The sequence below is a fragment of the Chiloscyllium plagiosum genome, unplaced genomic scaffold, assembly GCF_037043375.1.
Source record: "Chiloscyllium plagiosum isolate Xiang-an unplaced genomic scaffold, Cpla_swu_hap1 HiC_scaffold_18, whole genome shotgun sequence".
In the NCBI taxonomy this organism is placed as follows: Eukaryota; Metazoa; Chordata; class Chondrichthyes; order Orectolobiformes; family Hemiscylliidae; genus Chiloscyllium; species Chiloscyllium plagiosum.
Genome location: NW_028270156.1, coordinates 74,674,185 through 74,689,066, shown reverse-complemented (window position 1 = coordinate 74,689,066; position 14,882 = coordinate 74,674,185). Strand labels below are relative to the sequence as shown.

At 45.6% G+C, this 14,882-nt stretch overlaps 1 protein-coding gene across 1 annotated transcript in view; it reads left to right on the top strand.

Annotated features, from left to right (window-relative positions):
• Positions 1-14,882, top strand: part of nup160 (nucleoporin 160) — a 114,279-nt gene that overhangs the window by 44,427 nt on the left and 54,970 nt on the right. The window contains exons 9-12 of the mRNA XM_043706438.2: positions 5,496-5,580; positions 8,870-8,938; positions 12,739-12,822; positions 13,321-13,491. Coding sequence (XP_043562373.2) covers positions 5,496-5,580; positions 8,870-8,938; positions 12,739-12,822; positions 13,321-13,491 — 409 coding nt within the window. The remainder of the gene's footprint in view (positions 1-5,495; positions 5,581-8,869; positions 8,939-12,738; positions 12,823-13,320; positions 13,492-14,882) is intronic.

Here is a 14,882-nt window from a genome sequence, read left to right as displayed (position 1 = left end):
CAGTTCATTAGCTTTATCCTGAGTATTTTGTACATTCAGATACAAAGCCTTTAAGTTTGTTCTATTTTCAAATTTCTCTACTCTTGTTCAAATTCTTGTTGTGAAAATCTGTTTGTATCCCTCTTGCGACGTCCCACATACTTTTGTTGTCTCCATATTTGGCTACAGTATATTCACTTCCTTCCTTCCTCCATGTCATGCATGTGTAACGTATTGCCAGGCCCTGCATTTGCAATTAATTTACTTGGTTCTTGATTTGTTTTTGTTAAATTTTCTAGTGGCCTTTCAGTTTTTAATCTGTAAAGTATTCTTCCATTCTTTTAATCTGAAGGTAACAGCATAGACATTCAAAATAGCAACTAAACCAACCAATTAACTTAGTTTTCCTGTGAGGTTCCTGTTTGTTTTGTGCTGGGCTCCTGATCCCAGGCTTCAATGTATCCTGTTCTTTAAAAAAGAAGTGCAAACTATGATCCAAAAATAAAGTTAAAAAGCACCTCTTCCCCTCTGCACTGAATAATAATGGTCCTTGCAGGAAAGGTTGGTGTAGTTTTGCTTTCTTTTTTTAACTCTCACTGTCTGTCCCTCTTTTTCTGTCTCTCTCTTGTGTTCACTTTTGCTGTCTGTATGACAGAAATATTAGATAGAGATCAAAGTAAAATAGTACACATTTGACTTGGAATTCTCTCTCCATGGCAGGCCTGTAGTTTGTTAGCTGACATTCATGCTTTAGTTGATGTAAACGTCTTGTAAAGCAAAAGATTGAGTGATCAATTTGGCTTGAATATACTTAATGACCTGGCCTCAACCATTCTCTACAGTAAAGAATTCCAGTTTCATTACCGTTTGAGAGAAGAACTTTCTCATCTCTGTCTTAAATGGTTGGTCCCTTCCTCTAAAACTACGCCCTCTGGTCTCACTGTCTCACCTGTCAAGTCCTCTCAGAATCTTCTGTATTTCAATAAGATCTTTCATTCTTCTAAACTCCAATGAGTACAAGCCCAAACTACTCAACCTCTCCTCAAAATGATTCCCTCCATATTCCAGTGAACATTCTCTGGACTCTGTTTCCCTCGATGAGGAGACCAAAACTGTTCTCGAATTCCCACTGTGGTGTGACTAGAGGCTTAGCTCCCTGATTTATACTCCATTTTCTTTGAAATAGAGACCAACATTTATTACCTGCTAGACTTAGACGTTAGCTTTTTGTAATTCATGCATGAGGAATCTAAAATCCTTCTCTTCTGTAGCTTTCTGCAATCTTTCCCTATTGAAATAGTGTTCAGCTCATCTATTCTTCCTGCAGAACCTCACATTTTCCCCAGTTTTCTGCCATCTGCCAACGTTTGCTCACTTGCTAAACCTGCACTGTTCTTGTCATCCATGAACTTGGCTATGATAAATTGATTTTCCTTGTTCAAGTCATTAATATGTATTAGAAATAACTGGTCCCAGCCCTGATTCCTGTGGCACTTACCATCCCGAAAATGCCATCTTTCCCACTCCCCGTTCTATTAGTTAGCCAATCCTTTTGTCCAAGATAACTGCCTTCAACACCATTGCCTGTTATCTGATTAAGTAGCTTAACATGATACCTTACAAAGTGCCTTCTGAAAATTCAAATATATTGCATCAACCACTTCTCCTTTATCCTACTTGTTACCACTTCAAAGAATTTAATAAAATTATTAGACAGTATTTCTCCTTCAGATTGATTTTAATCATATTACATGTTTCAAAATGCTCTGCTACTGCACCCTTTATAATAGGCTCTTAATATTTTGCCAATGATAGACGGTATGGTCAAAAACAGAGATTGTTAGAAAAACCTAGCCGTCTGGCAGCATCTGTGGAGAGAAAGCCGAGTTTAACATTTTGTTCCTGTGACCCTGTTTAAAATATAGATCTTAAGCTAACTGGCCCAAATTTGTCTTTTTGTTTGTCTTCTCTTTTTTTTGAATGAAGGTGTTAAATTGGAAGCTTTCGTATTGTCCAGCACTCTTCTAGAATCTAAGCATATTTGGGAGATGATTACCTGTCCAACTGGCTCTGCATCTCCTGCCTTTAATGTCCTAGGATGTAACCCATCAGGTCCTGGGGACTTATCGGTCTTTAGTTTCCCTAGTTTTCTCTCGTGATAATTATTGTATTTATTTGCTTTCCTCTTTTTGCCCCTTAATTACGTATTATTTTTCAAATGATGTTAATGGCTTCTACTGTAAAGACTGATGTCAAGTATTTACTTCCCCAGCTTCATCCTAAGGGGCCTATGTTCATTTGGTTTCTTGTCCTTTTTATACATTGAAAGGAACTCTTGCAATTTTTTAATATTATCATTTGCAAGTTCACCCTCAAAGTTAATCTTTTCTCTTTTTTGGGTTGTCTTTAGCTGGCTTATAAAACTTTCTCAATCCTCTGAGTTACCACTAACCTTTGCCACGTTGTATATCTTTTTTTTTCCTTCCTGGTTAACCACGGTTGACTTTACCCCTCTCCGAGAATCTTCCTTTCTCACTGGGGTATATTTCTGATGTTAGCCAAGAATTACGTTCATAAACATCCGCCATTGTTCCTCAACCGTCTTTTCTGTTAAACTCCTTTCTCAGTTGAGAGAGTGATGCTAGAAAAGCACAGCAGGTCAGGCAGCATCTGAGGAGCAGGAGAATCAATGTTTCATCAGGAATGAGGCTGGGAGCCTCGGGGGTGGAGAGTTAAATGGGAGGGGGTGGAGCTGGGGGGAAGGTAACTGAGCGTTCAATAGATAGAGGTGGGGGTAAAGGTGATAGGTCAGAGAGGAGGTGGAGCGGATAGGTGGGAAGGAAGATGGTTAGATGGGACAGGTCATGAGGGCGGTGTTGAGCTGGAAGGTTGGAACTAGGGTAAGGTGGGGGGAGGGGAATTGAGAAAACTGGTAAAGTCCACATTGATACCCTGGGGTTGGAGATGTCGGGTCCAAGCGTCGAGTGATTAGGATGTGGAGATGGAGATGGCCCAGGACCTGCATGTCCTTGGTAGAGTTGGAGGGGGAGTTGAAGTGCTCGGCCATGGGGCAGTGGAGTTGATTGGTGCAGGTGGTCCTGACGATGTCCTCTGAAGCGCTCTGCGAGTAGGCGTCCTGTCTTCCTAATCTAGAGGAGACTGCATCATTTGTGGGCGGCCCAGTGGTTAGCACTGCTGCCTCAGAGCGCCAGAGACCTGGGTTCAATTCCCACCTTGGGCGACTGACTGTGTGGAGTTTGCACATTCTCCCCGTGTCTGCGTGGGTTTCCTCCGGGTGCACCGGTTTCCTCCCACAGTCCAAAGATGTGCAGGTCAGGTGAATTGGCCATGCTAAATTGCCCATAGTGTTAGATGGTAAATGTAGGGTAATGGGTGTAGGTGGGTTGCTCTTTGGAGGGTCGGTGTGGACTTGTTGGGCCGAAGGGCCTGTTTCCACACTGTAAGTAATCTAATCTAATCAAATGCATCGGGAGCAACGGATCTAGTAAATGACGTGTGGAAGTGCAGTGCAACGCTGATGGATGTGGAAGGCTCCTTTGGGGACTTGGACGAACACTTCAACTCCCTCTCCCACTCCGCCAAGGACATGCACAAGGACTCCTCCATCTCCACACCCTAACCACCTGAGGCCTGGAGGAAGAGCACCTCATCTTTCGCCTCGGGACCCTCCAACCCCAGGGCATCAATTTCGCCAGTTTCCTCATTTTCCCCCCCCAACCTTACCCCAGTTCCAACCTTCCAACTCAGCACCGCCCTCATGACCTGCCCTACCTGTCCATCTTCCTTCCCAGCTATCTGCTCCACCCTCCTTTCTGACCTATCACCATTACCCCCACTCTTATCTATCTTTCACACTCTCAGCTATCTTGCCCTCCCATTTATCTCACCACCCCTTGGCTCGCAGCCTTATTTGATGAAGGGCTTTTGCCCGAAACGTTGACTCTCCTACTGCTGACCTGCTGTGCTTTTCCAGCACCACACTTTCGACTCTAATCTCCCGCATCTGCATTCCTCACTTTTGCCTAGTTCTTTCTTAGTTCACTCTAACCAGCTCTGCCCTCGTTCCTTTGTTTACATTTAGCCCAGTTATTTCCAACCCAAGTTTCTCTCAAACTGCCTGTTAAATGTGACCATATTCTGCTCACCATGTCCTCGGGGATCTTTTACTCTGACATCGTTTATTAAACCTGCCTCCTTTCTCATCAGTGTATCCAGAATAGCCTGATCCCTGGTTGGATCCCCTGTAGATTGTTCTCAGTGACTATCCTGAATATACACAATAAATTGTGGCTACCTCTGAAAATCTGACCTTCCCAATCTATCGGAAGATTAAAGTTGCCCATGATTAATGTATTGTCTTCGTTACAGGTCCTCATTATCTTCTGATTTATTCTCTGCCCTATTCCTTACCCACGGTTCGGGGGCCTATAGACATCTCCCACTGGTGTCATCTCCCTTTTATTTGTTTCTTACCTCCTCTCACATGGACAGTCCATCTTCCAACTGAAGGTCATTTCTTGCCTGCATTCCTTTGTTCCTCCCTCCGCTCCTCTCCCTTTCAAAACGTTACACATGAATATTTAGTATTTGCTTCTTCTAACCACGTCTTTGTAATGACGACAAGATCATACCCATTAATCTTTGTACTGCATGCATTCAAGTAAAGAATTTGGCCGCCTTACCATTCTTTTTCCCCATTGACCCTATGTGCTGCAGATTTTCTACATTTATACATTGTCCCTTCCTGTTCCACTCTGGGTATTGTTATTAAAGTAGCTGCCCTGTAATACTGCTGAATCTCTTTCCTTTGTGAGCCTACACTTCTCCTCAACCAACACCGCACCAGCCCCTCTACCATTCCACGCTTTGAGCTGCGTGTGGAATTCCTTCACTTTATTTACCCTGTCCAGTTTCCATGTGCCACAAACAATAATCCCGACATTATGAGCAGAGCCTGTTTTTCTATTCCACAGCACCAACTCCATTCCCCTCCCTTCAGGCTCTGCTTCCCTCTCCTGACTGCTCTCCTGTCCTCTCCTCCTTCCCCTGCCCAAATGTAGAGAAGTAGTTTATGGCTTCCTGTTCCAATTATATAAAATGTATGTCCTCCCCCAGTCCATGGCACAGGTCTGATCACATTGCATTTAGTCATGCAATCTGCTGAGGGCAGTCCCAGGTTCACACCTGCCTGAGCATAGTGGCCTTGTGTTATAATTGGCTGTGACCTGGCACCTATCAATGCCCACACCTCTGGTGCTGATGCAGTGCCAGCTCCCACATCTCCCTTTCTGCAAACTGTGGACTTTGACTGAGGATCTTTCTTTGCCCTTCATTATCAGTCACCTCCTGTACACCCCGTGAGTTTCAGTGATCTGTTTTGTAGATTGTGCATGTGTCTTCTGGAGTGGGGGAGGGGTAACTGTTGAAAATGGAGTACATTAGCCGTGGAGGTGCTGCAGACTGCAGCCAAAGGTAATGGTTGTCTTTTATTGCAGTAACAACGCTGGGCAGTGGAATCAGGTTTTCACGCAGCCTGTAGCTGATGAAGAATTACACGTACCAGAGGATCAGGACCCTAAGGTGAGCCTTTGTTCCCTCCCAGCCCATTGCACTATAATCTCACTGACCAAATGTGATCCAGTCAGCAAGCTGTTTAATAGAACAGGCAGTGTCGAGATTGGGATCTGATTCTTGGCCCTGGGTTCATGATGTTGATGATGCTCGGTGGACAGGTAAACACTTGGTGATGTGATGTTCTCAAGCTGGCAGCGACAGTGTTGTCATGTCACTGTTGTCGAATAGTTTGGAGTTTCCAGCCCAGGGGACTGTCTTAATGACAATTTGAATGTGTCAGAAGTGATCTTGGCTCCCCACCCCCCACCATTCTTCTTCACCTGGATTAGCGGTCCCTGTGTGTGTGTGTGTGTGTGTGTGTGTGTGTGCTGAGGTGGTACTTTTGGATCAAGGAGGATTATATATATCTCGGTTGAGAGTGGATAGGAGCTGTGTATTTTTGTGTAAGGAAGGCAGTCTCAGTTAGCGGGTGAGTGGGTTGGAAACACAGGATGCTGGAATCAGGGGTGGACCAGAGCCTAGGAGGATGGGGATGGGGCACAGTTGGGGTGGAGGGTTCGGATCTGGGTGTGGCTGTGCAAGTAGGAGCTGGTCAACTGGGCTGGGGTACTGTCTGGTCCTGTCCCCCTTTGTCATTGTATCCTTTATTTAATACGGTCTCTTCATGTTCCTTCTGACAAAAACTATCACTTTATACTTCTGTGCTCTCAATTCCATCTGCCACATGTCTACATACTCCACTCGCTTCTGTATTTGGAAGTCCATCACTATCCTCCTCAAACTCTCAGTACTTCCAAGTTTAGTCCAAGTTTCCAAGTCAATGTCATTAATAGATCCACTGCTTTTTGTCATTTATATAAATAATTTAGATGTGAACATAGCATCTTTGCAGTTTGACACCAAGATTGGAGGCATTGTGGACCGTGAAGAAGGTTACCTCAGAGTACAATGGGATCTTGATCAGATGGGCCAATGGGCTGAGGTGTGGCAGATGGAGTTTAATTTAGGTAAATGTGAGGTCCTGCATTTTGAAAAGACAAATCAGAGCAGGACTTAATGGTAAAATACTGGAGAGTGTTGCTGAACAAAGAGACCTTGAAGTGCAGGTTCATAGCTCCTTGAAAGTGGAGTCGCAGGTAGATAGGATAGTGAAGAAGGAGTTTGGTATGCTTTCCTTTATTGGTCAGAGTATTGAGTACAGGAGTTGGGAGGTCATGTTGCAGCTGTACAGGACATTGGTTAGGCCACTGTTGGAATATTGCATGCAATTCTGGTCTCCTTCCTATCGGAAGGATGTTGTGAAACTTGAAAGGGTTCAGAAAAGATTTACAAGGATGTTGCCAGAGTTGGTAGATTTGAGCTACAGGGAGAGGCTGAATGGGCTGGGGCTGTTTTCCCTGGAGCATCGGAAGATGAGGGGTGACCTTATAGAGGTTTATAAAATTATGAGGGGCATGGATAGGGTAAATAGGCAAAGTCTTTTCCCAGGGGTGGGGGAGTCCAGAACTAGAGGGCATAGGTTTAGGGTGAGAGGGGAAAGATATAAAAGAGACCGAAGGGGCAACTTTTTCACACAGGGTGGTACGTGTATGGAATGAGCTGCCAGAGGAAGTGGTGAAGGCTGGTATAATTGCAACATTTAAGAGGCATTTGGATGGGTATATGAATATGAATTGGAGGGATATGGGCCGGGTGCTGGCAGGTGGGACTAGATTGGGTTGGGATATCTGGTCGGCATGGACGGGTTCAACCGCAGGGTCTGTTTCTGTGCTGTACATCTCTATAACTATTAATATTTTTTCCTGGGTTATCATTTCTGAAAGCTTTCCCACCCTCGAACTTAAACTGACTTGGTTTGTCCATGCAGCTTTATTTGTAACAAGGTGGCGTTTACAATTCTCCAATCCTCTGGCACAACACCTGAATCTAAGCTGGGTTGGTAAATTGCAGTCAGTGCTTGCGCAATTTCCACGTTTGACTTCCCTTGGTATCCATGGATACATCCTCTCTGATTTTGGGAACTTACCAATGTTAAGTGTAGCCAGCCTATTTAATACTCACTCTCATCCAACTTCAGCCATCAAGGGTCTTAACCAGCTTGTCTTTCAGTGGGACTTGCCAGCAGAACCCTTGATGAAGTCAGATACAGAATATTTCTTCTGTGCCTTGACTGTTCTGCTTCTGTGTTCAGACCCCAAAATATCGACTCACCGGATGCTGCCTGACCTGTTGTGCTTTTCCAGCGCCACATTTTTCAACTTCGACTCTCCAGCATCGGCAATCCTCACTTTCTCCACATTTAGGTCTCCTTTTTCAGTTTGTGATTGGTTCCATCCCTTCTCTGTACTCTCCTTTCACTATTTGTGTTTTTTGAAGACTTTGGGGTTCCCTGAAATGTTAGCTAGCGCTAATCCAGTGATCACTGGACTTGTTTGCCTTTTCTTTACACCTGGTGGGAATGTAGATTGATTTTGTCCAAATTCCTTCCTCTTTAAAAGCAGCCATCCCAGTATCTCCCTAATTCCAGGCTCCAGTTTGCCAATGACAGATCTGTTCCTTAGCCAATGAATTAGGCCATTTTGTTAATGAAATGCTTCTCATCTGCAAAATTATGAGGGACATAGGTAGGGTGGATAGTCAGAGGCATTTTCCCAGGGTTGAAGTTTCAATTACAAGAGGACACAGATTCATGGTGGGAGGGGGAAAGTTTAAGGAAGATGTATGAGGGAAGTTTTTCATGCCGAGAGTGGTAGGAACCTGGAACGGACTGCTAGAAGAGGTGCTGGAAGAAGGCATGTTGGTGACATTTAAGAGGTATCTGGTGATAACATGAATAGGGGGGGAATAGAGGGATACAGAGCGGATGAGGGCAGAAGGTTTCTTTTTATTTTAGTTAAAGCATGATGATCAGCACAGGCTTGATGGGCCGAAGGGCCTTTTTACTGTTCTTATTTTTTCCACAGTGAACCAAACCTCACTGCTGAACCCGAGTCTAACCTCACTCAAGCCTGTCCAGTCTTCACACCCCTCTAGTGCCTATGTGCCTCCCACTTCCTTCTTTCCACCTTTTGTGGTTGTGCCTTCAACAGCTGAGGCCCTACAATTCCCTCCCTGCATCCCTCAAAGTTTCTTGCCCTCTCCTTGAGCCTTTATTCTGGTATATCCTGATCCCTCTGTGACTCAGTGTGAAATTCTTGTCAAGCACGTCTCCTGTAAAATGCAGAAGTTAAACACGTTGAAAGACTGTGTGCGAGTACATGTTGTTGACTAAATAAAAGTGCTGATCTCTCAACAGGAAGCCTACCTGGAATACCTCTTTGCCCCAGGCCGGTTTGCAGCTCAAGCCCTGCTGAAAGCTCTGCAGGTAGTCCCGTTTTCTATGAAAAACTTTGCTGCTTTATTGTAATAGTGTTCTAACTGAAATCATAGCCTGTGTTTAGCAGGAGGCTAGTGCTTTTGAGCAAGGTTTGTGTTTGTGTATCTGTGCCATGAACATCCTGTTGGTTTGGGCATTCGATGGTGAGTGACTCGAGGACCCAGACAAGTCTGACTTGGGACATGCCAGTTGATGACTGTAAGATCTGAGTGCTTCTCCATGATGTTACCAACAGCACTACTATTGCTGAATGTCTACCACCATCAACCAAAGTCTAGTTTCACCTCCGCACCAATGTCCTTGAGGCACTGGGCATCTCTGTTGACTAGAAATTTAATTGGATCAAAGATGCAGGTTCAACTTGAGAAATTCTGCAGCGAGTAACTTGCTTCCTGACTCCCCAAAGCCTGTCCACCATCTACAAGGCACAAGTTGGGAGTGTGATGGAATCCTCCCCACTTGCCTGGAGGGGTGCAGCCCCAAACGCCTTCGAGACACCTGACACCATCCAGGTCAAAGCAGCCTGTTTATTTGACTTGGAATTATGTCACTGTTGATTGTTACTGGTTTAAGATCCTGGAGCTGCTTGCCTAATGGTACTGGGGTCTACTTATAGCAAATGGACTACAACAGTTCAAGGAGGCAGCTCAGTGCTGCCCTCTCAAGCAATTAGGGTCAGGCAATAAATGCTGGCCCAGCCAGTGGCCGCCACATGCTATGAATGAAGAGAAGATTATAGAATGAAGCTCCAGAGAGAAGACAAGGTCTTTTCCCTGAGGTGGGGGGAAGGCCAGAACTAGGCAACATAGGTTTCGGGTGAGAGGGGGAAGATTTAAAAAGGACCTAAGAGCAACGTTTTCACACAGAGGGGGTGGTACTTGTATGGAATGTGCTGCCAAAGGAAGGGCCTCTTGCTGAGATATTTGTATCATCGATAGTCACAGGTGAGATGCCAGAAGACTGGAGGTTGGCTAACACGGTGCCACAGTTTAAGAAGGGTGGTAAGGACAAGCCAGGGAACTATAGACCAGTGAGCCTGACCTCAGTGGTGGGCAAGTTGTTGGAGGGAGTCCTGAGGGACAGGATGTACATGTATTTGGAAAGACAAGGACTGATTCTGGATAGTCAACATGGCCTTGTGCATGGGAAATCATGTCTCACAAACTTGATTGAGTTTTTTGAGGAAGTAACAAAGAAGATTGATGAGGGCAGAGCAGTAGGTGTGATCTATATGGACTTCAGTAAGGTGTTCAACAAAGTTCCCCATGGGAGACTGATTAGCAAGGTTAGATCTCATGGAATACAGGGAGAACGAGCCATTTGGATACAGAACTGGCCCAAAGGTAGAAGACAGAGGGTGGTAGTGGTGGGTTGTTTTTCAGACTGGAGGCCTATGACCAGTGGAGTGCCACAAGGATCGGTGCTGGGTCCTCTACTTTTTGTCATTTACATAAATGATTTGGAAGCGAGCATAAGAGGTACAGTTAGTAAGTTTGCAGATGACACCAAAATTGGAGATGTAGTGGACAGTGAAGAGGATTACCTCAGATTACAACAGGATCTTGACCAGATGGGCCAATGGGCTGAGAAGTGGCAGATGGAGTTTAATTCAGATAAATGTGAGGTGCTGCATTTTGGGAAAGCAAATCTTAGCAGGACTTATACACTTAATGGTAAGGTCCTAGGGAGTGTTGCTGAACAAAGAGACCTTGGAGTGTAGTTCATAGCTCCTTGAAAGTGGAGTCGCAGGTAGATAGGATAGTGAAGTCGGCGTTTGGTATGCTTTCCTTTATTGGTCAGAGTATTGAGTACAGGAGTTGGGAGGTCATGTTGTGGTTGTACAGGACATTGGTTAGGCCACTGTTGGAATATTGCATGCAATTCTGGTCTCCTTCCTATCGGAAAGATGTTGTAAAACTTGAAAGGGATCAGAAAAGATTTACAAGGATGTTGCCAGGGTTGGAGGATTTGAGCTATCGGGAGAGGCTGAACAGGCTGGGGCTATTTTCCTTGGAGCGTCGGAGGCTGAGGGGTGACCTTATAGAGGTTTACAAAATTATGAAGGGGATGAATAGGATAAATAGACAAAGCCTTTTCCCTGGGGTCGGGGAGTCCAGAACTCGAGGGCATAGCTTTAGGGTGAGAGGGGAAAGATATAAAAGAGACCTAAGGGGCAACTTTTTCACACAGGTTGTTACGTGTATGGAATGAGCTGCCAGATGAAGTGGTGAAGGCTGGTACAAATGCAACATTTAAGAGGCATTTGGATGGGTATATGAATAGGAAGGGTTTGGAGGGATATGGCAGGGTGCTGGCAGGTGGCACTAGATTGGGTTGGGATATCTGGTCGGAATGGATGGGTTGGACCGAAGGGTCTGTTTCCGCGCTGTACATCTCTATGATTTCACAGCTCATTTCTTTTCTTGCTATTGGGTCACCAAAGAGTGCAGAACAGCATCCAGATGTGGGATGGGAGAACTCTGAGACAATGTCTTCAATCTTAGGCTTGGCGCCATGGGTTTAGTTAACCAGTGGGCAGCAGAGAGTAACAATGTTTGGGTTACATTCAGGTTGGTGAGTTGTAACAACTGGAGTGCCTCTGGCATCTTTGCTGGGCCCTGAAGTGCCTACAGTTGATATCACTGATTTGATGAAGGGTCAGAGTTTATTGGAATTAATTTTGTTGATGACACTGAGACAGGGAGCTCAGCCCTTCCTCAAGCACTGTCAGGTGTGCACACATCGTCTCATGATGATTTGAGATCTGGCTTAAACAAATTAGCTGGACCCCTGTTCTCTTTAAGCCGAGTATGCACAGGTGCTGCATGTGGTGTCAGCACAACGATCGCAGCATTGATGTAGGTTTGCTCGCTGAGGTGGTAGGTTCATTTTCAGATGTTTCGTCACCATACTAGGTAACGTCTTCAGTGAGCCTTCGGATGAAGCCTTTTTTTTTGAGTGGCGTGATTTGTCTTCTAAGTGTTTTAATCTTTGGTGTAGCTCTTACAAATCTTCTCAAAACACGCTAGTAGCATTGATGTCAGTCCCTACCAAACACGAGTCTCGGAGTCCTGTGCAGCCAGAAAGAAAATTACTGGGAGCACTGATCTGGACAATACTTCCGTTATTACTGGTAGGAACTTACTGTGTGTAAATTAGTTCCTGTCTTTCCTACGCAATAATAGTGGCTACATGTCGTAAAGCACATCTTGGGATGTGAGGTTTGTTGGGACATCCTGAGAATCTGAATAGTGCTACAAAAGTTGGACATTGGCTCTTTGCACGAGAGGTGGGAAACCCCTGAGAGATGCTTTCACTGTTGAACTTGCACTCTCTCTAGGACATGGCTCAAGCAGCCTCCAAAAACTACATGATTAGTTGCCCTAACTGCAAACTTTTTGTCACAAGATTCAAAATAATCATTGGCACTTCCTCTTCCCCTTTTCCATGTCCTGTTATCGATCTTCATTCCAAATAGTAGTTACAAATTCCCTGTCTAAAGATGGCAGGCACCTGAAGGTCTGTATCCAGTTCACCCTGCTACCAAGTACGCCCAAATCCATTTTGCTGCATTGCCATATTAAACTGTGGTTGTGTTTGATCAAAACATAAGCTTCTGATGTATATTCCTTAGCTTTTCCAGGCTGTTGAGTGTCGTTGTGTACCCTTACAGAATCTAGTATTTTCCTGGGTGTGCTGTGGCCACTTTCAAGTCTGATTCAGGAAGGAACACAGCACCAGTACATCGAAACCCAATGACGGAACCTGTTCTAAATCTTTTGTTTTAGATATATTGTCGAGGGGCAGATAGAATCGTGGACCCAACCGTGGATGGGCTGAAGAAGGAAGTGACGTTAGCTGTGGAAAATGCGGTAATGTTGGAGATATTAAAGTTTAATATCTTTAAATCCCGGAGATGTCCTACTCCTCCTCAGTCTGTGTGTGCTTGTTCCATGAATACCTGCAGTGTTACACGATGCGTGTTATATTTATGTCACACAGTGTAGCCTGTACTCGTTGATCTTGGTTTAATTCTGTATTTAAAATGCAGCATAGTTTCTCTTAGTTTCAAGTCTATCAATTAAAATGTTACTTTTCTCAACTTTTCTTTGTCAAATATCAGACTGCTAACATAATATTTTATCAGTGTGCTAGAAGGGAGGCCGTCTTGCCTGTTTGTATTCCTTCACATTCGGCAATACATTGGGATTATTCTCCTCGCATGGAGCATGAATGAATTAATTTGACTGAGAAGATTCTTTTATGCCTGATGACTGAATTGAGAAGTTTTGATCTGCGTCATTTAGTCAAAGTGTTCTCTTGTGGAGTTTGTGGTTTGCCGCCTCGCGTAATGTTTTCACTGTGTTCAGATTCAGAGTAGTGTGACTGAGTACGAGTTCTCGCAGGAGGTCTACCGTCAGCTGCAGGTGGAATTCTGGTCCAAGTTCTATGCCTGCTGCCTACAGTACCAGGAGGCCCTGGCACGACCTCTCGCATTGCTCGTCAATGCACGCACCAACATGGTGTGCCTGCTGAAAAAGGTGAGGGCTTGGTACCAGCATCTGTCTGAAAAGTCTTTAACAGAAGCCTGGCAAGGGTTTTACTGCCTGTTCTCCCACAATAGAAGTGACTCAGTACAGAAATCTAATGTAATAAGTTGTCTGCATAGCTGGGGTACAACTTTCAGATCATGTTTGAGCTATGATGTTAGTGGCATAGCTCTGAGTTAATGGGTTGTGGGTATACGGTCTACAGTAGAGTATTGTCTCGCGTTTCTCTGCAGCCCTGTGTCAATGTTGCATTGTTGGAGATGCTGTCTTTCCGAAGAGATTATAAAATGGGATGTTGCCTCACCCCTCGGGTCTAAGCCCAACAGCACAAAACACAATCTCAACAAAGAGGAGGGAAATAATTTACTGTCCCTCAAGCATCAATGTATTTATCCTTCATATAACACTTCAGAGAATTGAACGACGGAAAATAATGGAAATGCTTCCGGAGATCTGGTAACATTTGTGCTGAGGGAAATGAGCAGTGTTTCAGAATGATACCCTCTCATCAGTCAGCTTTGGGACAGAGGGATGGTGTTTCAGGGTGACACTCCATCGTCAGTCAGCGCTGGGACAGAGGGACGGTGTTTCAGGGTGACACTCCATCATCGGTCAGCGCTGGGATAGAGGGACAGTGTTTCAGGGTGACACTCCATCGTCAGTCAGCGCTGGGACAGAGGGACGGTGTTTCAGGGTGACACTACATCGTCAGTCAGCGTTGGGACAGAGGGACGGTGTTTCAGGGTGACGCTCCATCGTCAGTCAGCACTGGGACAGAGGGACGGTGTTTCAGGGTGACGCTCCATCGTCGGTCAGCGCTGGGACAGAGGGACGGTGTTTCAGGGTGACGCTCCATCGTCGGTCAGCGCTGGGACAGAGGGACGGTGTTTCAGGGTGACGCTCCATCGTCGGTCAGCGTTGGGACAGAGGGATGGTGTTTCAGGGTGACGCTCCATCGTCGGTCAGCGCTGGGACGGTGTTTCAGGGTGACGCTCCATCGTCGGTCAGCGCTGGGACAGAGGGACGGTGTTTCAGGGTGACGCTCCATCGTCGGTCAGCGCTGGGACAGAGGGACGGTGTTTCAGGGTGACGCTCCATCGTCGGTCAGCGCTGGGACAGAGGGACGGTGTTTCAGGGTGACGCTCCATCGTCGGTCAGCGCTGGGACAGAGGGACGGTGTTTCAGGGTGACGCTCCATCATCGGTCAGCGTTGGGACAGAGGGACGGTGTTTCAGGGTGACGCTCCATCGTCAGTCAGCGCTGGGACAGAGGGACGGTGTTTCAGGGTGACGCTCCATCGTCGGTCAGCGCTGGGACAGAGGGACGGTGTTTCAGGGTGACGCTCCATCGTCGGTCAGCGCTGGGACAGAGGGACGGTGTTT